Source organism: Periplaneta americana, chromosome 12 (assembly GCF_040183065.1).
Source record: "Periplaneta americana isolate PAMFEO1 chromosome 12, P.americana_PAMFEO1_priV1, whole genome shotgun sequence".
Taxonomy (NCBI): domain Eukaryota; kingdom Metazoa; phylum Arthropoda; class Insecta; order Blattodea; family Blattidae; genus Periplaneta; species Periplaneta americana.
In genome coordinates this window covers 146,490,830-146,515,094 of record NC_091128.1, presented here as the reverse complement: position 1 = coordinate 146,515,094, position 24,265 = coordinate 146,490,830, and the positions used below count along the sequence as shown (strand labels likewise).

Genomic DNA, 24,265 nt, shown 5'->3' with positions numbered 1-24,265 from the left:
AAATAAGGTGGGTGCTCCTGTTATGGCCACTCCCCTATTGGGAGTTAGTTAACAAAAAAACCGCTAAATTGCAGCAGCATCAGTGAAAGGGCATCCAGGTATGTCACTTGATCGTTTTCCATCCAGTCAGGTTGAGCAATATGGCGTCAGTTACTTGTTTTGCGGTTTTCATGTGACCTCTTCTCATTTTTCTCTGGTAAGTCTCCTTTGTTTTATGCATGTTTTTCAAAGACTTGTTTCATGAAAACCATCGTACTCCATTCAGTTTTTAATGTTCTATTGATTGGTGTTGTAGTTGATGGCGTATCTTTTACGAGTTGTTCATAATCAAACGAATTTCGTGAAAGCTTACCTGCTCCTGATATGGCCATATCAAATGCACCATGGCCATATCAAATGCACCATGGCCATATCAAGTTCATTTCACTTTTATTTTTTCACCTGACAAATTTATATGCCTTATAGCTGGGATTACGCAAAAATTTTGTATTTTAAGAAAAACAATTTAATTTTTTATGGAAAAATCTGTTTTGACTACACTTTTGAATTATAAAAAAGATTAAGTGTCATTTTTATTCATTTTACACCAAAATTATTTAATTTTAGCACAACTGCGCTATCAAACTGAAAACAATCACGATTTGTAGACCATGGAACAAGGGTGGCCATATCATGTGCACATGTTCCTGATATGGTCGCTAGGTAGACTTTTGGAATTTGGGACTTTTTGGACAATTTAAGCTATTTTTATGGGGAAAGGAAATTGTTTTAAGAAAGTCCATTAGACTAAGAACGAGTAAGAAAAAAGTGGTTTACATTTTTTTCAAAATGGCGGCTAGAAAAATTTTCAAACCTTAGCATGGCCATATCAGGGACACCTACCTTAGGAAAGACAATCTTAAAGAATATGCGTTCCGGATTGCTTACGTCAGGGGTTACCTCGTATGAGTTACAATTGGACATCTATGTGGTAGACAATATAAGAATAGAAATTAGAAGGATAACGAAATAAGAACTTTTGCCTGTGAATTCATATTTCATACCTAATAATAAATAAATAATAATAAATAATAAAGTTGTTTTTATGTTCCGCTTGATACTGCCTCATATTAAATATAATCTAAAATACTCTTATGCTACGTTTACACGACGATAGTTTAGAGAAGGGAGCTAGAGATTATTTCTACTATTGTAAGTTGTTAATTAAATTAAATTTTCAAGTAAAAGTTTAAACGTAATTTTAAATTAAATTTCAGCAGATTAACGTACATCGTACATATACTAAGGTTGGATAAAAAGTAATGGCAACAGTTCGATATTTCTGACATGGCTTTATTCATAGTGGTACAACATATACGTACCTTCTATATAGTCTCCCCCCTTATTTACTACCTTTTGCCAAATGTTTGGAAGGTGTCGTACACCATCAGCGCGTCCATCTTTGTTGATGTTCCGTATTGACCGCCCTAAAGCACAGATGAGTTCATCTCTGGCATTGTACCGGGTCCCTCGCAGAGGTTCTTTCACTTTGGTGAAAAAATCGTAATCGCATGGATCATATTGGGTGAGTACGGTGGATGTTCCAGTAGTCCGCGTTTACCGTCTGCAGTATTACCCCATCAATTTCATACGCTACAATGAACATCACTTTCACATCACTTTGTGTAGGGCGCACTTTCTTCGGACGAGAAGAACCTGATGCTTCCATTCATTTGATTGACGTTTCAAGTTTGGTTGGTTCGTATGAGCGAGCCCAGGCTTCGTCCATAGCGACGATTCGTCCAAGAAAGTCGTTATCTTTCCTTTGGTACCGGTCCAACAAGGCCTGTGCGACTGCATAGCGGTGCCATTGTTAAACCTCGGTAATCCAGAATGTCTTGCAGAATGTGGAGCACAGTTTTGTGACATACGCAGACTTTCGCTGCTAACTCACGCGCAGACCATCGGCGATCAGCATCCAACAGGGAAGCAAGGAGTTGAACTGTGTTGTCCTCCACGCGGGATCGTCCTGTACGGAGGTTGTCCTGAACGGTATCCCTGCCTTCCCGGAACGCTTTAACCCATCATGACACTGTGCGAAATGGCAACGCTGCATCGGCATATGCTTTATGCAGTCCCTGAAAACATTCTTGTGCACTACGACCTCGTGTCACTTCAATTTTGATCCAGGAACGTTGCTCTAGTTTTGTAAACGTGGTCTTAGGGCGCTCGCACTATCCCTATGAAAGTCAACGTTCTACACACTGCAGTAGATTGACAGAGTACTGTCGCCACTGGCTGCACTAACTCATCTAACAGTCCTTGTTCATGTCCACACAACTGGCAACTCTCGAACGCACCATCGTCACGTGACAGCAGTGTTGCCATTACTTTTTATCCAACCTATGTATACAGTATTTCAGAGAAGTCGCTTACTCTCACAACAGCAAGGGTTAAATAGGCACTGAACAAAAAAAATGTCCATTTGTTATAGACAATGTAGATAATAGGGAGCTGATGACAGCACTGAAAACTATGGTTCTCAATAAACGAGCGAAGGAATTTGTCCACCACTGCTGCTGACGTCACACTGCTGCACCCATGGCTTGCATTGTGTAAGTTCGCAGCTGCTTAAGACTTTGTTATGTGTTTTTTTTTTTTTTTTTTTCGCGATTTGGACATGAATTGTAGTGAATGTAATGTGGTTAACTAAAGCAAGAATGGACTCGCTACGGTGCGGCGCGGCAGTGTGACGTCACACGCATTGCCAATATTCACGTTTAGAAGTATGCTGCTTGGAAACCATAGTTGTAGAAAGATATAGTTTCGCGTCGTTGTGTGTATAATTAAATGCACGTTGTTTAGAATATATCATCTCTGAATGTAATTTTTAGTTCAGCACCCCTTCGAGCAATAAAGACTGCAATTATGTACGTTCATTTATATTTCAGACATGGAACTGACGCCTATACAACAATTCTACTATGGCCAATCTGTTTTGATCACAGGAGGCACTGGGTTTATTGGAAAGCTGTTAATACACAAACTGTTAACTTCGTGTGTACATATTCATAACATTTATGTGATCATAAGACAGAAGAAAGGAGAAGACTACAAACAAAGACATTCTGCACTATTATCTGACAAGGTATTTTTTTTTTATTTTTAAAGAAGTTAACAACAAATCCATTATATAATAAAATGTTAAATGAGGAACTGTGCTGCGCTACAAGCCGGAAGGTCGCGGGTTCAATTTCGGATGTTTCCCATTGATGTAATCTTCCAGCAAGACTATGGTCCTAAGGTTCATTCATCCTCTAACAGAAATGGGAACCAGTGGGATAAAGTAAAGGTTGCCAGTACGTAGAATTGGCACCCCTATTGTTACCCAATTTCGTTAGTTTCATGAGGTGGGAGCCTTAACATTCGCCACCCTAAATATCTTTCGAGGTCTGTAATCGGATAGCTATGCTAAATGAGGAACTAAGAAGCGTTGTATCACTGTTCAAATAACGGTATTTTATTTGGGCCATCATGCAAAGCCATGTAATATGTTTCCATAAAATTTGTCTCTTATTTCTTGTGGCTAGGGAAGAATTTTTAAGTTACTCTCTACATAAATTAATTTAGTCATACAATGTCCGATATTTTGGCCACTTTATAACAACGGATATTATTATTATTATTATTATTATTATTATTATTATTATTATTATTATTATTATTATTATTATTATTAACAGGGTTACAATGTAAACTACATCTCCCTGTATCCAAAATGTTTAAATTCTTATATTTTTTCTCCATTCTTCACTTGCCTCCCAATCCCGTTCTTCCAAGCCTCTCTCCTTCAATCCGCTTCTTATATTTCCATCCAGGTTTTCCTTGGTCTTCCCCTCTTTCCTCTTCCTGGCGGAATCCATTCCAAAATCTGTCTGGGCAATCTTGTTTCTGGCATTCTACGTACGTGGCCATACCATTCTACTGCTAACGAAATCTAACAATGTACTATTATTAGAGTGTAGGCTTTCACGGCCGGCGTCAATAGGAGAAAAGTTTTCCGGGCTATGAGGCCGTGGTCGTTGATTGTGTGACCAAACGTTTCGTTAACTGCTGCGGTGAACATCTTCAGTGGTGTAGATTACAATCGGCACGCGCAGTAGAACCAGCCGCACCAGCAATCTACACCACTGAAGATGTTCACCGCAGCAGTGAACGTAACATTTGGTCACACAACCAACGGACCACGGCCTCATAGCCCGGAAAACTTTGTATCGTGTTATTATAAATGTGAGATCAAATCTGCAGTTACTTTCCACAAACTTGTTTGATAATTTATTGACAATTTACACTGGTTTATGTCGATTTGATTTTTTTCTGTATGAATTATTGTAATGGGAAAAATATTTATGTCTCTTGTTCCAATGTGAATATGGAGAAAAATGGAGCGTGTGAAGTGGACTACACCTTTCCCCTTGGTGATAGTTGGTTTCAAGATACAAATTGATGCATTTCTTAAATGAAAAAATCACTACAAACTAAAACAGTAGGTCTACAGGTCATATGTAGGTATCTCCAAAAGGTTTGTTTGGAATACTGCTACCACTGCTGTCACTAATAATAATAATAATAATAATAATAATAATAATAATAATAATAATAACAATAATAATAATAATAATTTATTATTCTCATCTATAAAATTTCAGATAAAGACATTACATGCAGCCTATCTATCTATTTAATAAACATACCCAAAGAAACGAAACCAAAAATATATTTTAGTTTCATTTATTTATAGTCGCTATAAGTCCTAGGTTAGATCTCGACTGTGTGGGATTTACTGTTGAGAACATTGTTATGTTATGAAAAGGTTTGAGTAACACTTTGTAATTAACAGTAAATAGTTCTGTTACATAAGCAGTCATACAAAAATTAAAAATCTATTGCGCATTTTATTTGTTTCGAATGAAACCTTAATTCATAAAGTTACTTTCACCTTCATTTCTGTGGAAGGGCAAAATCTGATACCTCTGCATGTAATGCACTGATGAGATTTCCTTATTTTCAGATATTTGACAACTTAAGAACTATTTCACCAAATGGTTTGTGCGTTCTGGAAAAAGTAATACCAATTAACGGAGATGTAACAAAGCCTGGATTAGGGCTATCTGATCAAAATAGAAATTTACTTTGTAAAGAAGTATCTATGGTGTTTCACTCGGCAGCTACTGTACGATTCAACGAACAGCTGAAAACAGCTCTCGTAACTAATGTCATCGGTACACAAAATATTGTGAAGTTATGCAAGGAAATGATTAGACTTAAGGTGAGAAATATAGATAGAAACTAGAATCCCAACTTTTTTATTTGTAATTTGTACTTAAGAAACTTAACTTGTCCCAGATTCATGAGTCTAAGTAAAGTGAAAAGTATGTGACATCAGTAACAAATTCGCCATTATTTTATTACTTACTTACTTACTTACTTACTTACTTACTTACTGGCTTTTAAGGAACCCGGAGGTTCATTGCCGATCTCACATAAGCCCGCCATTGGTCCCTATCTTGAGCAAGATCAATCCAGTCTCTATCATCATATCCCACCTCCCTCAAATCCATTTTAATATTATCTTCCCATCTACGTCTCGGCCTCCCCAAAGGTCTTTTTCCCTCCGGCCTTCCAACTAACACTCTACATGCATTTCTGGATTCGCCCATACGCCCTACATGCTCTGCCCATCTCAAACGTCTGGATTTAATGTTCCTAATTATGTCAGGTGAAGAATAAAATGCGTGCAGTTCTGTGTTATGTAACTTTCTCCATTCTCCTGTAACTTCATCCCTCTTAGCCCCAAATATTTTCCTAAGCACCTTATTCTCGAACACCCTTAACCTATGTTCCTCTCTCAAAGTGAGAGTCCAAGTTTCACAACCATAAAGAGCAGCTATCCTTTGTATGGTCTTTCTCTTCTGTAGGGGCATGGGCATTTATAACTACGATATTGCACCATCTACCCTTAAATATTAAATACGATAACCTATCACTGATAAATTCGACCTTTTTTACTGCTGATTTTATTCTTTTATGAATAAAGAATCCCGTTCCTAATTGGTGATTATCGTTTCCTTCCCCATAATACAACAAATAATCTTCTATTTGTGTTATGCCGTTCCCATCTAACCTAACCTCCTGTACTCCCACAAAGTCTATTCTATATCTAGCTAGTTCTTTTGTTACTAATGTTACCCCTCCTGTTCTATATAGACTTGTACTGTTACATTTACTATTATATTGTATATAACATAATATCAGATTTTCTAATATCAATAAAGTTAGTTTTTACAAGATTAAATTAAGTTATTATGAAATATTTACAGAGCTTGGTACATGTGTCCACTTCATACTCACAATTCCGAAACGAGTGTGTGGAAGAAAAGTTGTCACCTCCTCCTATTGACATAAATGAAATTTTTCACCTTGCTACATTGCCAGATGAAAAAAGATTGACAGAATTGAAATCCATGTGAGTAATTATATTAACAATTAGAGAAAAGTGACGGAACAAAAATAAGCTAAAGTAAAATGGTAATGAATATATATACAGAGTGAAAGTGAAATAACCCTGCAGATTTTCAGAGAAAATAGCTCATGCTGTATGTAAAAACAGTGTAATACCATATTGGTGGTAAGTTCACAGTTTTCCCACAAAAAATTATTTTCTCAAATGTTTAACACCCTTTTTATTCGGTAACTATTGCGAGTAGGATCATCATTTTTGTGCATATAGATAGGAAATCTAATAAAGAATCATTTATCTCTCTGGCGCATTTCAATATTTCGTGTAAATTTAATTTATAAACGTTTTAATTTGAAACCCCTGAACAACTGCAACAAGATTGCAACGTTGTAGCCAGAGAGGCAGGTGGAGTAGTTCACCTAGACAGACAGTCCAGAGTTCGTTGATGTCTTACGTAAGTATTACAAGAATAGAGAAGAGGTGTATTAAGCGGCGATGTTGCCGGAATGCTGAAATTTTTAACTTAATTTTCTACTTAACCGTGCATTTAATCACAAAACGTGTTACATTAAAACCTTGGATTACGAGCATAATTCGTTTCGAAAACGAGCGCTTAATCCAAAACTCTTGCATATCGAAGCGACTTTCTCTATAAAAACTATGCAAACTCAGATTAATTCGTTTCACAACCTTTCATCCATATAAAACACAGTATAATTTAGGTAAACTTAAAATTAAACCAAACCCTTTAACTCTATTAAATATAGAATATAATCTAAATTTAACAGAAGAAATACTGAAATCAGAAGTAAACACTGAAATAATGAAATAATTGACTTTAGAGACAATTAATATTAGGTACCCTCCACAAAACTGGCTTCATTTATACACCGATGGATCCTTGATCTCCAGAGAACAAGGTGCCGGTGCAGGTGTTAAGTGCTGTCTCTTCTCACTTTATAGATCTCTTGGATATGGAACAACAAGCTTTGATGGAGAAATCGTTGCAATAAGTGAAAGTCTCAGGAATCTTCTATGCCACATCAATAAATTTAAGAATGCAGTCATATTGTCAGACTCCAAAGCAGCTATTCTATCAATAGTCTCTAAACACACACCTTCATCTCAAACAGCAGAAATAACTAAAATGCTCTCTCAATTAATATCACTCAATAAAAGAATTGTATTCCAATGGATACCATCCCATTGTGGAATCCTGGGAAACGAGAATGCGGATGCATTAGCAAAGAGGGGCAGCACTGCTCCTTACAGACCTGTTACTAAATCTACGTATTACTCTGTGAAAATATTTATTAAATCTACATACTTAGACGTCAACAAACAAAATTTGATAACACAATCTCAAGGGAAAAAATGGAACTCTCTGCATCATAATCCACAGTTAATTCCCGATTTACCACGAAAATCGTCTGTAGCTGCATTTAGATTGGCAACAGGCCATGATTGTTTGGCCAAACAACTACATAGAATTGGAATATATCAGTCCCCTAACTGCCCGTTGTGCAACTCAAACCAAGAAATGGATTCGGAACTCCTCAAAATCTGTGCTTCAGTGGCTGACCATATAATATCTTTGAAAAATATTGGATTGCAAGAGGTCAAATGACTTTATTGTCAAACGCCTCGCATTAGAAAACAACAACAACAACAACAACAACAACAACATAATTTAGGTAAAATTCAGTACAATAGTGCAACACAAATTACTTTACTACATTTTGTTTTTGAGTGTCTTTCACCTGTTTTCCTGCTTAGTAAACTTCTTGAATATTTACATAAAATATTTTCACTATCATTAACGGAATCACTTCTGACTGCTTTAGCTTTGACTAAGAATCTATCCAATGACACCTGCTTTTGCCTCGTTTTGAGGATTTTGCGGAAATATGACATTGCGTTGTCGTTAAACGATTTATCGCACGCAGTGCTTCAGCCTTAGCAGGCTGGTAAATTTGAGCAAAATTTTGTACTGCTTCCCACTTTTTACACACCTCTTTAATCTCCTTTGAATCGAGAAATTTGTCCGCTCTTTTCTCCTCTTCCTCCTTAGACGAGATCCCCTCCATTGCCTCTCGCTGTTGCTCGCAAGAGAAGCAAGTTCGTACAAATCGTGCTGCTCGTATTGCAAGACATCGCTCGTTTATAAAAAAAATGTTTCCTCGTTGTTCACTCGTTTAGCAAAACATTCGCAAACCAAGTTACTCGTAATTCAAGGTTTTCTATTCATTTAAGTGTAACCTATGGTCCTTTTAATCTGCAGAGTTAGACCAATTTCACTTCCCCTCTGTATAACGTTGCTATGCCCACGTCTCAGAAAAATAGATAATTTATAACATATTACTCATATATAGGCTTATATCATACAAGAAACACACTTGTTTATAAACGTATGTTTACATAATTTTGATTGTTTGCATTTCGGTTCTGAGTGTGAACTAATTTGAAAAAATGTGAGAGTTTAGTTTAGGAGTGGAAATAAATTACCCCATATATTGAGATTGTTTCTCTATGTAATTTTGGTCTTTTTACTGAGTTCACTTGCAGAGATATTGGAGAAAATTAGTAGTAGATAAATCTTCCTGAGACGTAGTCTATTCCTGTCATACCAGAATACACAATAGTAATATGCGTTACAAGAGCGGTATGTTGAAGTTTTCATGTTCGAGGAAAAGTTTGAAAAAGCGAGACGTAGTTAAGCGTTTTTAATTTCCGCTCGTGTATCGTACATTATTTTGTGCGAAGATCGTTTAGGCTATTACATACCTGAAAGAGGAATTTCTAATTAGTTGCAATGAAACCTCCATCTTGGTGTCTGTTCAATGACTGCAAATTTGAAAAACAAAAATATCTATCTTCAACATTGTTGCTTTAAAATATTTTCTGTGTTTACTATATTCCAGCAGGCCGTGATATACGTCTGTCTTTTTTCCCCCAGTCTATAAATGCGAACTTAAAACAAACGGTAAGGTTATGTAATGTTTTAGAGTTTACTTAATTTTTGCAAATATTTAAAAACAATAATTAACAGTGCAATTTAGGTGAAATTGCAGTAGTAAGTTTCCAATTTATAATTATTACTATATTGAACATCTCTAAAAATAATATGTTAAAAGCCTAAAGCAGTAAAATCAATATGTCACTTAAGCGGTAAGAAGAGGGAAATTGTTGTGTGTGTTAGGTTGGGAATACTGAATGTGGAATTTTACACTTTCCGCGGATTGGTTTTGTGAGGAAACCAAGCAAATACGCACGATCTCGCACAAAATTATATAACTTTAAAATACATTATAGAATTAACAGAGTCAAATTGTAATTTTTTGTTCATTAAGAATCAGAGTGATTTATAAAGTTCATAGTAATTCTATTAACAAACACAAATTTACTACACATTAGACTACTAATATGAGGGGTTCAGAGCCATAGTGAGCCAAACGCCATATATGAAAAACGGAGAAAAAAAGGGTTAAAATTAAGTGAACGCCATAATTTTATGAAACATATAACAAGTAATATAAAGTATGCACATCAAAACTAAATGATATGTCAATCTTCATTAAACTATGGTATTCAGGGCCATAGTGGGCCAAGCGCCATATATTAAAAAAGGAGAAAACGAGGGTTAAAATTAAGTGAACATAATTTTATGAAACATATAACAAGTAATATAAAGTATGCACTTTACAACTAAATTATATGTCAATCTTCATTAAACTATGGTATTCAGGGCCATAGTGGGCTAAGCGCCATATATTAAAAAAGGAGAAAATGAGGGTTAAAATTAAGTGAACATAATTTTATGAAACATATAACAAGTAATATAAAGTATGCACATTACAACTAAATGATAAGTCAATCTTCATTAAACTATGGTATTCAGGGCCATAGTGGGCTAAGCGCCATATATTAAAAAAGGAGAAAACGAGGGTTAAAATTAATTGAACATAATTTTATGAAACATATAACAAGTATATAAAGTATGCACTTTATAACTAAATTATATGTCAATCTTCATTAAACTATGGTATTCAGGGCCATAGTGGGCTAAGCGCCATATATTAAAAAAGGAGAAAACGAGGGTTAAAATTAATTGAACATAATTTTATGAAACATATAACAAGTAATATAAAGTATGCACTTTACAACTAAATGATATGTCAATCTTCATTACACTATGGTATTCAGAGCCATAGTGGGCTAAGCGCCATATATTAAAAACGGAGAAACAAGCGTTAAAATTAAGTGAACACCATAATTTAATGAAAAATGTAGCACATAATATAAAGTATGAACATTAAAACTGAATGATATGTCAATCTTCATTAAATTATGGTATTCACTTAACTCTAACTCTTACTTTCTCCGTTTTTAATAAATGGCGCTTAGCCCACTGTGGCTCCGAACTCTTCAATTTAGCCTGAAATCGATTTTTATAATTAAATATGAAGTGACAGATGTTAGACTTCATCAATCTGTGAAATAATATATGGTTTTGTATTTCAGATTGTTGAAAACTTGGCCCAATGCATATTGCCTGACTAAAAATTTAGCAGAACAGGTTATTAAGAACAGCGAACTGCCTGCAGCAATAATCAGGCCCTCAATTGGTGAGTAATTAATTAGTGTAAATACCTAATACAATTCTGAACCGCAGTAAAAATCTCTAACAAATTTCATTACAACACTATTTGTTAATAAAATTGAAGAATGATACTTTAAATTTTCTTAGAGTAGCAAGATAATATTGTAAAAAATGTATATCAAGTTCTTATGGGAAAGGAACAAAAAGTAATTAAACGTGTAATTAAACATAGTGACTTTTCAAGTTGCAAGATAAATGTATGCTGAAGCAGGGAGGTTCATTCATTTCTTCAAGGGTAGGACTATCACTGCAAACCTAGCTTCCTCCAATCTTTCTTATTTCCTGTCTTCCTCTTTATCTTCTCATATAATCCATATAGCTTAATGTCATCTATCTTCTGAAATCGTCTTCTATCCTAACCTCTTCTCTCGTTCACCATTCCTTTCAGTGAATCCTTCAGTAGACAGTTTCTTCTCAGTCAGTGACCGAACCAATTCCTTTTCCTCTTTCTGATCAGTTTCAGCATCATTCTTCCTTCATCCACTCTTTCCAACACAGCTTCATTTCTAATTCTGTCTGTCCACTTCACACGCTCCATTTTTCTCCATATTCACATTTCAAATGCTTCTATTCATTTCTCTTCACTTCGTCGTAATGTCCATGTTTCTGCCCCACACAATCCTACACTCCATTCAAAACATTTCAATAGTCTCTTCCTTAGTTCTTTTTCCAGAGGTCAGTAAAAGATGCTCCTTTTGTATTAAAAGCTTCTTTGACCATTACTACCCTCCTTTTTGAAATATATATGCTATTAGGTATAATACAATATTGCTGAAAGGATTTAAAATAATGTTTTGTTTCCGCCCGGGATCGAACCGGGGATTTTACGCGTGTGAGGCGTACGTGATAACCACTACACTACGGAAACAACTGATTGCGTTAACAGAACAGCTACCTGCTAAGATACAATCATAATAGTGCTGAAAAGATTTATAATAACAATTTGTTCCCGCCCGGGATCGAACCGGGGACCTTACGCGTGTCAGGCGTACGTGATAACCACTACACTACGGAAACAACATTAACAGAACAGCTATCTGCTTAGGTACAATCACACTATTGCTGAAAGGATTTATAATAATAATTTGTTTCCGCCCGGGATCCTTACGCGTGTGGGGCGTACGTGATAACCACTACACTACGGAAACAACCTTAACAGAACAGCTATCTGCTGAGGTACAATCACACTATTGCTGAAAGGATTTATAATAATAATTTGTTTTCGCCCGGGATCGAACCGGGGACCTTACGCGAGTGGGGCGTACGTGATAACCACTACACTACGGAAACAACTAACAACATTAACAGAACAGCTATCTGCTTAGGTACAATCACACTATTGCTGAAAGGATTTATAATAATAATTTGTTTCCGCCCGGGATCGAACCGGGGACCTCACGCGTGTTGGGCGTACGTGATAACCACTACACTACGGAAACAACTAACAACATTAACAGAACAGCTATCTGCTTAGGTACAATCACACTATTGCTGAAAGGATTTATAATAATAACTTGTTTCAGCCCGGGATCGAACCGGGGACCTTACGCGTCTGGGGCGTACGTGATAACCACTACACTACGGAAACAACTAACAACCTTAACAGAACAGCTATCTGCTAAGGTACAATCACAATATTGCTGAAAGGATTTATAATAATAATTTGTTTCCGCCCGGGAACGAACCGGGACCCTTACGCGTGTGGGGCGTACGTGATAACCACTACACTACGGAAACAACTAACAACCTTAACAGAACAGCTATCTGCTTAGGTACAATCACAATATTGCTGAAATGATTTATAATAATAATTTGTTTCCGCCCGGGATCGAACCGGAGACCTTACGCGTGTGAGGCGTACGTGATAATCATTACACCACGGAAACAACGCATTGTGGTAACAGAACAGATATCTGCTAAGGTACAATCACACTACTGCTGAAAGAATTTATAATAATAATTTGTTTCCGCCCGGGATCGAACCGGGGACCTTACGCGTGTGAGGCGTACGTGATAGCCACTACACTAAAGAAACAACTGACGACGTTAACAGAACAGCTATCTGCTTAGGTACAATCACACTATTGCTGAAAGGATTTATAATAATAATTTGTTTCCGCCCGGGATCGAACCGGGTACCTTTCGCGTGTGAGGCGTATGTGATAACCACTACACTACGGATACAACTGATTATATTAACAGAACAGCTATCTGCTTAGGTACAATCACACTATTGCTGAAAGTATTTATAATAATAATTTGTTTCCGCCCGGGATCGAAACGGGGACCTTACGCGTGTGAGGCGTACGTGATAACCACTACACTACGGAAACAACTGACGACGTTAATAGAACAACTAACTGCTTAGGTGCAATCACACTATTGCTGAAAGGATTTATAATAATAATTTGTTTCCGCCCGGGATCGAACCGGGAACCATACGCGTGTGAAGCATACGTGATAACTACTACACTACGGAAACAACTGACGACGTTAATAGAACAACTATCTGCTTAGGTACAATCACACTATTGCTGAAAGGATTTATAATAATAATTTGTTTCCGCCCGGGATCGAACCGGGGACCTTACGCGTGTGAGGCGTACGTGATAACCACTACACTACGGAAACAACTGACGACGTTAACAGAACAGCTATCTGCTTAGGTACAATCACACTATTGCTGAAAGGATTTATAATAATAATTTGTTTCCGCCCGGGATCGAACCGGGGACCTTACGCGTGTGAAGCGTACGTGATAACTACTACACTAAGGAAACAACTGACGACGTTAATAGAACAACTATCTGCTTAGGTACAATCACACTATTGCTGAAAGGATTTATAATAATAATTTGTTTCCGCCCGGGATCGAACCGGGGACCTTACGCGTGTGAGGCGTACGTGATAACCACTACACTACGGAAACAACTGACGACGTTAAAAGAACAGCTATCTGCTTAGGTTCAATCACACTATTGCTGAAAGGATTTATAATAATAATTTGTTTCCGCCCGAGATCGAACCGGGGACCTTACGCGTGTGAAGCGTACGTGATAACCACTACACTACGGAAACAAGTGACGACGTTAACAGAACAGCCATCTGCTTAGGTACAATCACACTATTGCTGAAAGGATTTATAATAATAATAATTTGTTTTCGCCCGGGATCGAACCGGGGACCTTACGCGTGTGAGGCGTACGTGATAACCACTACACTACGGAAACAACTGACGACGTTAACAGAACAACTATCTGCTTAGGTACAATCACACTATTGCTGAAAGGATTTATAATAATAATTTGTTTCCGCCCGGGATCGAACCGGGGACCTTAGGCGTGTGAGGCGTACGTGATAACCACTACACTACGGAAACAACTGACGACGTTAACAGAACAGCTTTCTGCTTAGGTACAATCACACTATTGCCGAAAGGATTTATAATAATAATAATTTGTTTTCGGCCGGGATCGAACCGGGGACCTTACGCGTGTGAGGGGTACGTGATAACCACTACACTACGGAAACAACTGACGACGTTAACAGAACAACTATCTGCTTAGGTACAATCACACTATTGCTGAAAGGATTTATAATAATAATTTGTTTCCGCCCGGGATCGAACCGGGGACCTTACGCGTGTGAGGCGTACGTGATAACCACTACACTACGGAAACAACTGATTGTGTTAACAGAACAGCTATCTGCTTAGGTACGATCACACTATTGCTGAAAGGATTTATAATAATAATTTGTTTCCGCCCGGGATCGAAACGGGGACCTTACGCGTGTGAGGCGTACGTGGTAACCACTACACTACGGAAACAAGTGGCAATGTGAACAGAACAGCTATCTGATTAGGTACAATCACACTATTGCTGCAAGAACTTATAATAATACTTTGTTTTTACCCGTGATCAAGCCGCGGATCTTAGGTGTGTGATTCTGATTGTTTGACAATGTTTATTTTAGTAATAGTGTCTATTAAACACAATGTGTACAACTTTCAGCTATTCTTTATTTGCTATGGCGACCTTGCGGTGGACCTCGCAGAGAATGATTGTGGAGAATAAAATTGTTGAAATAATGAAAAAAATGGAGTGGGGTGTAAGTGGGAGAACACAAGGAAAACATACACTTTATCCACCACATATTCCTTCATGATTCAGGGGATCGAAAGCAGATCGTCATGATGAAAGTCAAGAGAGTCTAACCATTGTCTGTTACAAAACGTTTAATTAAGACCAGTATCTTAGGAAATGTTGTGCATTTTATTTGGCTATATTATTTTACTTTATACAGGGTGATTCGCGAGATTTACCGTCACTTACGGAGCTTATTTCCGAAGACATTTTGAACAAAAAGTTCACATAAACATGTGTCTTAATCTCAATATATTCAGAGTTACACTAATTTGAAGTTGTTTTTAAAATACCATTACCGATATTCTTTAGTTTTAAGGGCAAAAGAATATTACATATAAACAATGATCTATTCAGGAGTATCATTTCTTTATAGAGCATGATAACCACGTGACTCCGATTCGTGCCGGAGCCTGTCTTTTTCGTTAGCCACGCAGTATTCATGTGTCTACTACGTTATAACATTACATTTTTAAATATATAATATTTTTTTTACATATTTTAATACTAGAATAGCATGAAACGGTGTATGTAACACGTGTACAATCTTCATTATAAACACTCGTGCCATAATTACCAAGACTATACACTAGTTATATAAATTACTAATATGAAACATTTCATAATGTGTTTTGATGAAGCTATTAATTTAATTCCCAATATGCTCAGTCAATTTAAGAGGGTAGTATATTATAATAATAAATTATAGAAAGCTTTTCAATTTTGTCATTTCAATATGCAGAAATTTGATCCGAACAAATGTAAACAATCATATTTACAACACTAGAGGCTCTGTGAATTATACTGATAGTTGATATGACGAATTATATATATATTATGTTTACAAGAAAACGTTTTAGTCTAACAATTTGTCCATCTTGACAATCGCCTAATATAGGGTCATTCCATGTCAAATCAACACAAAAAAGTGGACTTTTCAACCCGACCACCTCAGATTTTCATTAAATTTGGTGGGATGGTAAAGAACCTTAAGTTAATTAATTATGTAAAATTTTAGCCCTCAATAATGCACGATGTCCATACAGCAATTCTGTCAATACGAGAAAAAATGAATAAATGTCGCATAGTATGTCAACAAAAATAATTCATAACTTCTCTTCTAATTGAGGTAGAATCTTAAATTTTGGCTTATTTTAAAGCTAAGGTATCATACGTTTCAATAAAAATAGGTTTGCATCAAAGTAATGAATTCTTTATTGAATGGTCACGTGAAACACATTTTAACATTGAATATCTATAAATGCGGGACATAAATTATTTCGCGAAAAATGTATGTTATAGACGTAAGAGTATTCTCCCCTTGGTGTAAGTTTCATTTTGGAAACGTTTCAGCAATATCAGTAAAAAAATATATCAATGTATTGGTTTGTAGCACTTAAACCCATCTTACACCAACACTGCATGCGCGCGTCTTCGCGCTACGAGTTGGCGCGGGGAGTAGATAGGCGGGACGGGGGAACTTTACGCTACACTCTGACCTGAAAACTTCGTCCACTTACTTGGCTACACGGGAACGGAGTCAGACATAAAATATTCCGCATCTTCGGTGCTGTCGCTATGACTATCATTATCACATTTTTCAAAATTTCTGGAGTATGATCTGTCCATGATAATCGTCTGTTTATGTTCCAGCCGTGTATATTAATTCGAATCTCTCAACAAAGCCATTAGCCCCAACGCTCCCATCCTGATGGACAACAATGAGTGTTCTGGACACATTTGCGGTAGTCAAAACTCCCGTAACATTTTTATCGTGTCAGAACTTGGGAAACGTTAAATTGGTAGGCCTATCTATCCGCATTTCGTCCAGATACAAAATCGGTTTTTCCACTTTCCTAAGCTTTCTTATTTGCTGTAGATATCTTCACGTATTCTAATTTACAGTGTTTTCCTCAATTTTTTTTTTTTTTTTTTTTGCACACTTCTTCCACCTGAAATCCTTTTTCTTCAGTATTCGTCTTAATGTTGTCCTTCATTCAAATCAATTTTCTCTTGCAAAAGGGTAGACGTCTGTTGCAGCTTGGTACTATTTTTTTACTTGTTAATTAACGACACTGTAATAACTACTAGCTTCTTCAGTGTCGATTGAATTGATGATGGCGAGATGGTATTTGGCGAAATGAAACCAAGGATTCGCCATAGATTACCTGGCATTCGCCTTCCGCTTGGGAAAACCTCGGAAAAAACCCAACCAGGTAGTCAGCGCAAACGGGAATCGAACTTACTCCCGAGCACAACTGCAGATCAGCAGGCAAACGCGCTACCTTCTGAGCTACGCCGGTGGCCCTCTTTCTTTTTCAAATAAAAATTCTCAATTATATCTTTTTTGTCAATCTCCTGTCGAAGTCATCTACATTTGCGTTTCGGTAGTCTGGACGTTTACATTTTTTTTCTCCCTCAGGTGTCGACAACGCACTTTCTTCTGTGCAGTCTTTCATTTCATTCCTTATACACTGTATTGTTCTTGTGGATAGATTAGAGTACTTTTCTACCTTTGCTGTAGGTTTCGTAAGAGGAATGTAAAGGCACTGTTGTTGTTTTTCTTCATCACAGAATTATTTTGCACTTCTAATAATATTCCTTTCTTCACTAGAGATTGTCAATCCTTGTTTCCTCTTTGTCGACATATTTACAATAAACAAAAAACTGGTATAAACCTAAATAACAGTATACAATAACATAAATTGTATTAACTATATTATTATCAACACTATTAACACGAAAAGCAAAGGATAACTAAAGCAATACAAGATTTGCGGTATACTGAAAACAATTGTCTTGTTGAAACTAATAAAACACTACAGTAAAAACCCCACTATTATTTTCACAAAGTCGCAAAGACTCATAGACACGTGCAGTAGATGTTTGTGGAACAGGAATATTGCAGTGAACAGCGCGGTGCGCATGCGCGACTGTTTCCCCTCCGCCCCGTCTAAGTACTTCAGCCGCCTTCTCCTGGCGTGACAACGTACTAGTCTGATTATCTGCGTCGCCGATCTGTCAGGCCGCCATGAGTGGCAGTTATACAGTCTTCAATTTATACAAAACGTGCGATCTGTTTCAAGTGCAGTGTCGTTAGTTTTTGTAGTATGTGGTAGTTTTGTGCGATGTAATGGAGTCGCGTTTTAAGTTATAGGCCTATGTTTGCTGCAATCCCTTCGAGAAATCAGGACATTGTAATTAGATGAAATTTAAGAAGTGTTATATCGTGGATTCTAAATGTATTTCCTGATTTAAAACAGGAACAAAAGGTGTGCGCTATGTGTCGCAAAGAAATAAAAATATAATATGATGCTAATACGCAGAATCCTCAGAATGACTCTAGTAATGAAGAATACGTCGACTCTACAGCAAATGAAAGTTCATTAAATACAAGTCTTTTTGACCAACGTGTGTTCCTTATTAAATAAAAAAGGCTACAACTAGAGAAATATAAGAGACAGAAATTTGAAAATATTGTAAAAGATAAAGTCTTCGATATTAAAGACGCCGAGGAACCACGACCTTTCTGATTCTGAAATTTTGTCTCAGTTGCAGGAAAATTATCAAAATTCAGGTAAAAGTGAGAAAATCACCACTTTAACACTACTACCTAAAAGCTGGAGCGTAAATAATATAAAAAAGAGTTTCTTTCAGCTTTCGAATACATAATTCGGAAAGCCAAAGTCCTGGCAAAGGAAAAGGCAATTTTGTGTTCACCAAATGCGAAACCTGGAAAACCCTTGCTCGCTGCTGTTGCTGGTAAAGTTAAAGAATTCTGTTGTTCTGACGAGATAAGCAGAATGATGCCTGGTAAGAAATATTTGTTGTGATTAAAGAATCAGGGAGTAAATCACATGAGCAGAAATGAATTATATGCAGTGTTTAAAAATTCTAACCCTGAAATGAAGGTAGGCCCTAATATTCTCCAAATTTTCAGCTCTTAGATCAAGAAATTGTATTCTAGCTGGAGTTAGTGGAACTATACTGTCTATGTTTGTGTCCTTATCAGAATATAAAACTTATGCCGGAAGCAATTTATTAAAGTTTCAGGTCTACGTGGATTTCTAGAAAATTTTTCTTTATACCTTCCAACTTATCAACATTTCTTGGCTACTATGGTGTGCAATCCTCCTCATATAAATTGCTTGTTCAGGAAATGTAAAGAATGTCCCGAACCATTCAAAATAAGAGAGGGTTTAGAGAAATGTTTCGAATAAAACTTCAGTGAATCAGTGATCTACAAGCAGTGGATGACGACTTACCGATCAACGCTTGAGACCATAATGAAACCCACAGACAAATTTTTCGACTGTCTCTTGGAGAAACTTGGTGATTTACTGACTCACTCATTTATATCATCTGAACAAAGTAAGTTTCTACGTGATATGAAATCATTTCTACAGCCATGCCAGCTTGTTGTGTTATGCGACTTCGCTGAAAACTATTATTTCGTAATCCAAGATGAAATTCAGTCATATCACAGGACTAATGTGCAGAAAACCATTCATACTTTCGTAATATATTACAACGAATCGTCATCCGATACAGTCTCTATTAAATATCTGGTAATAATTTCACACTGCCCGAAATATGACACTACAGCTGTACATCTGTTTCAAAAATATCTAATGGAGTCATTAAGACAAACATCTGTAATTCACCACAAAAATTATGTATTTCTCGGATGGATTCTCTGCTCAGTATAAAAATAGGAAAAAATTTCCTGAACCTCACAATTCTGTAATCATGAAGAAGATTTTGTATTTCCAGCAGAATTGCATTATTTTTGCATATCGCATAGCAAAAGAGCATGCGACGTTGTAGGTGGGACACTTAAAAGGTTTGCGGCTCGTGCTAGTTTGCAGAGACCATCCGATAAACAAATAACTACACCTAGGGAATTGTACGACTGGACAAGGGATCATCTCCCAAACGTTAATACCGTTTATGTGACTGAAAAATGCTATACTGAAGAGGAAAAAATGCTTGCTCTTCGATTTGCAAAATCCACCGCATTGCCTGGAACACAAGTTTCATACAGTCCTGCTGTTTAGGATGGGTATTATACTTGCTAAGCAGTTTTAAAATGCAGCTGAAACAACGCTTGCAGTGACATAATAATTTTTATCTTTGTAACCAATGATGATTCCAAGTTGAAACTTATCAGTTCATTATATCACTAATTGAGGAGTACTATATATGTTTTTCCTTAAAATAGAACCCCCGCATTTTTAAATATGCATATATGAAAATTGTTTCACCATGTTTTTTAGTGTAATTGAATATATGCAGAAAACAATATAAGCAATAAAAACTATCACATATTAAAAATGTATCACCCAATTTTTGTAAATTCATCTGGAGACGTTGTTGAGATATATAATTTTAATTGAAGCGGCGTGCTTACAAAAATATGATTTTTCTTCATGTTTGAAACGCCACTGACAGAAAACGAAAAGTACAGGACATATGAAACTCGGCAGTTTTAGTTAGCTCGGCAGGTAAAACAAACCCTCAAATTTTGAAAGAAATCTGAGTAGGTCGGGTTGAGCGCCTTGTTGATTTGATATGGAATAACCCTATAAATACATGTTCAAAGTTCTAAAAAAACAAAGAATTGCTATATTAAACTCATGTTAAACATCCATTTATTTACAAAATTGTTCAATGTTGGCCATGTTATGACTAAGAATGTGACGTCGCTCTGTAGTCTGTCTTTCTCTTTAGCCAAGGAATACTGAATATGACGTAATATATTGCATGGTTGCTAAGTAACCGTTTCTAAGACAGTGTTATTTTATTGTTGTTTTGAAGCCTTTTGTTAGGCTACAGGTACATAGTATAAAATTGTGTTGTGAAGGCGGTGATGACGTCATGAAATACTAGTTGTTAGGTAATGTTCTCTGGCACCAGTGCCAGAATTAGGCCAACTGTGCACGATTTATAGCATCATAACAAGCGTTTTTTAATGCTAGGATTGCATAAAAACAATTTTTATCTCTAAAAGTAAACAAAAGTAAGTAAAATTGTATTAAACTTTTTTGTTTCAAATATCTCAAAGAATAACCTCCTGAAATTAATTACATTACTTACGGTTCATTCTGTATATTCCTATAGATCTGCGACCTGTCAGGCCTGGTTCACACGAGCGGAATATCTGCGGATCGGTGACCGCACAATCCTGCGGTCACACGAGCGTTGAGAAAGACGGACAGAAGGATATGAGTTGGCTAGTCGCCATGGATGTTCGTCACCGTGCAGTTCTAGTGTACTGTACTCCGGACTGCAATTATTGAAAAGCTTGAAGAAAAGTAGATGATGTTGAGTAGCCGACATCCAATAGTGAGCAAGGAACTTTTTATGTGTTGTTCAGCGAGTTGCGAGAGGACGAATCAAAGTTTTTAATTAATTTAAAATGTCATTTTCCATGTGATATTACGTCGTCTGGACACTCGACGCCCAACTGCGTTCGTTTGTGTAATTGATGCAAAATGATGCAGAATAAGGTGACGCAACTCGTTCCCGTTGCTAAGAAAGTGACGACAGAATAGCGTTACGTAACTCGTTGCCGTTGCTAAGCTATAGTGTAACGTAACTCATTGCCGTTGCTAAGCAGTAATGTGACAAAGCTTGTTGCCGTTGCTAAGCAAGTGACGTCAGAAGTTGAAACTTCGTAACGTTTTCTCCATTTGATTCTCGAGTATAAACGTTTCAGGTTAAAAAAAAAAAACAAAAATAAATCCGTTGAGCGATAGCCCATGAAGGTCACGGCCTACCAGCCGACTGCCGGCTTCACGAGCACATGCCTAAGCAGAGAAGAATGATCATCCATATAGTACGAGAGAAAAATGTGGTTAGCACGATGATTCCCTCAGACATATATACCTTGCTTGCGAAATTGGGCTAATCACTATAGCTTTCCAAATTCATCACGATCCTAAGTCGATAGGCACCGGTCCCTTTTACACTTCCCAAAATGTCACGAGAAAAGTTTTTTCTCCTTGATTCGAATTAGAGTTCATTCCATAATGCTAGTGCAAGGCATGACGCCCAAAGCAATGTACCTACGGCGTGTGACAAATGTTACTTCAGAACTACACAATATACAGAGCTTAGTAGTTTTGTTAGATTCGTACAGAAAGCAAGTGGCACGAACATCTGAGAAGGAATCCAAAGCGTATCCTAACAAATACACATTATAAACCAGCGTGTAAAAGAATTTAGATCGACCCAGAAGGCAATGGAAGGACCAGATATAACATTCTTGAAGACGGAACAAGCTGAATGGCCCAATTCGTGAAGTGTGTTATGATTATTTTGGTTGGCTTATACAGGGCTCCTACAAACGATTTTTTCGGTTTCGAACACATGTAATTTACGTTCTATGAATCTGAACAACTGATTTAAAGATGATTCAAGGTCTTTGAAACATGTTCCTGAAGCAGATGAGAAGTTGAATCAGTTGGAACAGTTGGTACTGATGTAAACATATTCTTATGAATCTTATAGTGTTAATTATTAATATACCGCGAAAATATTATCGGGTAATGTCTTATCATTATTAAACTCTCCTAGGGTTATATGCGTTATTTTTACTAAAATCGATTCATTTTGAATTTTAGTTATTTACTGTACTCTTTAACAGTAACCTACGAAAAATGACTTTCGTCGTCATAATACACAGCTATTATGAGGCAGTCTTACCAACTAGGAAATAATGTTGCCACAACTAAACTTTTTGAGTTTCTCACGTCTTGGGTTTCTGCCATCATGGAGAATTGCTCCGAATCAACAGACATAATACGGTTAGTTCTCTCATCGCATCTTCAATTCGTCAGAATGCTTCCTTTGAGGTTTATGAGGAGGTTGGTTGCGTCTCTTCTGATGGCTCTACTAGACGTGCTGATATCATCATAATTGATCGGCAGAAGGATAAGGGTGTCATTCTTGATCCCACAATCCGTTTCGAGATGCACGAGCAACAGCCACAAGAGGTGTGTCGTGAAAAACAAGTCATATATAAGCCTTATTGTCAGCATCTTGGAGCACAATACCACATCACACATTGGACAGTTTTTGGGCTCATGTTCGGTGCCCGTGGCACGATCCCACGAGAAACTTTAAATCAATTTAAACAATTTAAAATCTCTGATGCAACGATTGATGCCATAGGATCTCATGTATTAAAATCATCCTTAGCTATAATTAGTAATCATTTATACCCAACAAACTTTTATTGTAAATGATTTCCTATGTTTTCATATCATTTATCTTAATGTTTTCTTTTTCCTTTCAAATTGTCACACAATTGGTTTTCATGATTATTCTTTATGAATTGGTTAGTAGGCCGATCTATTCGAACCCTTATTTAGGGCGGCTATTTTTATTAAAAATTATATTGGTGCTATTTTCATGCGCGTCAGATTTCCGTGGAGAAATCTATTACTAACATTTTCTTGGAATTTCATTCCACTTTTCCCTTAAGCCTATAGCTGTTTCTGCCATATTTTTCTGGCAATTCTGCTCTTTCACGGTGTTTGCTCTGTGCATTTCTGCATTTTAAAATTTAGTTGTTGATAGGTTAAATTTTCAGTTCTCTGAGGATGATATTATTCTAATATTATTCCCTTTAAGGTTTTATTGATCAGCGTTGAATGAACAGATTATCGGTGAAAACGTCCGCCCACATCCCAAGCCCAGCCATGCCAAGTCAAGCCTCGGTACCAGACCGTCTAACGATCTCCCTGTCAGTTTGCTGTTCAGTTTCTCCCTCCTCCGAATAGAGAGATTGATCTTTATTTAAGGAATGTAACTTTTCGTTCTGACAAGGAATTTTAAAATGTTACACTTGTCCTCGTCTGTATTTGACAAAATTTGTTCGCATTGTCTTGTGAATTAATGTAATAGGTTCCCTTCTACCCTGTGTATACTGGGTGTTCATTTCAAAGTGTGTCATGA

The 24,265-nt window shown here is 36.8% G+C and overlaps 1 protein-coding gene and 20 non-coding genes across 21 annotated transcripts in view; 1 reads left to right on the top strand and 20 right to left on the bottom strand.

Moving 5' to 3' along the window:
- LOC138709983 (putative fatty acyl-CoA reductase CG5065) overlaps positions 1-24,265 on the top strand; it is a 39,591-nt gene that overhangs the window by 1,303 nt on the left and 14,023 nt on the right. Inside the window, exons 2-5 of the mRNA XM_069840664.1 lie at positions 2,931-3,127; positions 5,051-5,308; positions 6,360-6,505; positions 11,021-11,124. Coding sequence (XP_069696765.1) covers positions 2,931-3,127; positions 5,051-5,308; positions 6,360-6,505; positions 11,021-11,124 — 705 coding nt within the window. The remainder of the gene's footprint in view (positions 1-2,930; positions 3,128-5,050; positions 5,309-6,359; positions 6,506-11,020; positions 11,125-24,265) is intronic.
- Positions 11,955-12,027, bottom strand: TRNAV-CAC (transfer RNA valine (anticodon CAC)). The gene has a single exon. It is a non-coding gene; the product is annotated as a tRNA-Val (tRNA).
- On the bottom strand, positions 12,104-12,176 carry TRNAV-GAC (transfer RNA valine (anticodon GAC)). Its single transcript has one exon. It is a non-coding gene; the product is annotated as a tRNA-Val (tRNA).
- On the bottom strand, positions 12,377-12,449 carry TRNAV-CAC (transfer RNA valine (anticodon CAC)). Its single transcript has one exon. It is a non-coding gene; the product is annotated as a tRNA-Val (tRNA).
- On the bottom strand, positions 12,526-12,598 carry TRNAV-AAC (transfer RNA valine (anticodon AAC)). The gene has a single exon. It is a non-coding gene; the product is annotated as a tRNA-Val (tRNA).
- On the bottom strand, positions 12,675-12,747 carry TRNAL-CAG (transfer RNA leucine (anticodon CAG)). The gene has a single exon. It is a non-coding gene; the product is annotated as a tRNA-Leu (tRNA).
- Positions 12,824-12,896, bottom strand: TRNAV-CAC (transfer RNA valine (anticodon CAC)). Its single transcript has one exon. It is a non-coding gene; the product is annotated as a tRNA-Val (tRNA).
- TRNAV-CAC (transfer RNA valine (anticodon CAC)) lies at positions 12,973-13,045 on the bottom strand. Its single transcript has one exon. It is a non-coding gene; the product is annotated as a tRNA-Val (tRNA).
- On the bottom strand, positions 13,122-13,194 carry TRNAV-CAC (transfer RNA valine (anticodon CAC)). The gene has a single exon. It is a non-coding gene; the product is annotated as a tRNA-Val (tRNA).
- TRNAV-CAC (transfer RNA valine (anticodon CAC)) lies at positions 13,271-13,343 on the bottom strand. The gene has a single exon. It is a non-coding gene; the product is annotated as a tRNA-Val (tRNA).
- TRNAV-CAC (transfer RNA valine (anticodon CAC)) lies at positions 13,420-13,492 on the bottom strand. Its single transcript has one exon. It is a non-coding gene; the product is annotated as a tRNA-Val (tRNA).
- Positions 13,569-13,641, bottom strand: TRNAV-CAC (transfer RNA valine (anticodon CAC)). Its single transcript has one exon. It is a non-coding gene; the product is annotated as a tRNA-Val (tRNA).
- Positions 13,718-13,790, bottom strand: TRNAV-CAC (transfer RNA valine (anticodon CAC)). Its single transcript has one exon. It is a non-coding gene; the product is annotated as a tRNA-Val (tRNA).
- On the bottom strand, positions 13,867-13,939 carry TRNAV-CAC (transfer RNA valine (anticodon CAC)). Its single transcript has one exon. It is a non-coding gene; the product is annotated as a tRNA-Val (tRNA).
- TRNAV-CAC (transfer RNA valine (anticodon CAC)) lies at positions 14,016-14,088 on the bottom strand. The gene has a single exon. It is a non-coding gene; the product is annotated as a tRNA-Val (tRNA).
- TRNAV-CAC (transfer RNA valine (anticodon CAC)) lies at positions 14,165-14,237 on the bottom strand. Its single transcript has one exon. It is a non-coding gene; the product is annotated as a tRNA-Val (tRNA).
- Positions 14,317-14,389, bottom strand: TRNAV-CAC (transfer RNA valine (anticodon CAC)). Its single transcript has one exon. It is a non-coding gene; the product is annotated as a tRNA-Val (tRNA).
- Positions 14,466-14,538, bottom strand: TRNAV-CAC (transfer RNA valine (anticodon CAC)). The gene has a single exon. It is a non-coding gene; the product is annotated as a tRNA-Val (tRNA).
- On the bottom strand, positions 14,618-14,690 carry TRNAV-CAC (transfer RNA valine (anticodon CAC)). The gene has a single exon. It is a non-coding gene; the product is annotated as a tRNA-Val (tRNA).
- Positions 14,767-14,839, bottom strand: TRNAV-CAC (transfer RNA valine (anticodon CAC)). Its single transcript has one exon. It is a non-coding gene; the product is annotated as a tRNA-Val (tRNA).
- TRNAV-CAC (transfer RNA valine (anticodon CAC)) lies at positions 14,916-14,988 on the bottom strand. Its single transcript has one exon. It is a non-coding gene; the product is annotated as a tRNA-Val (tRNA).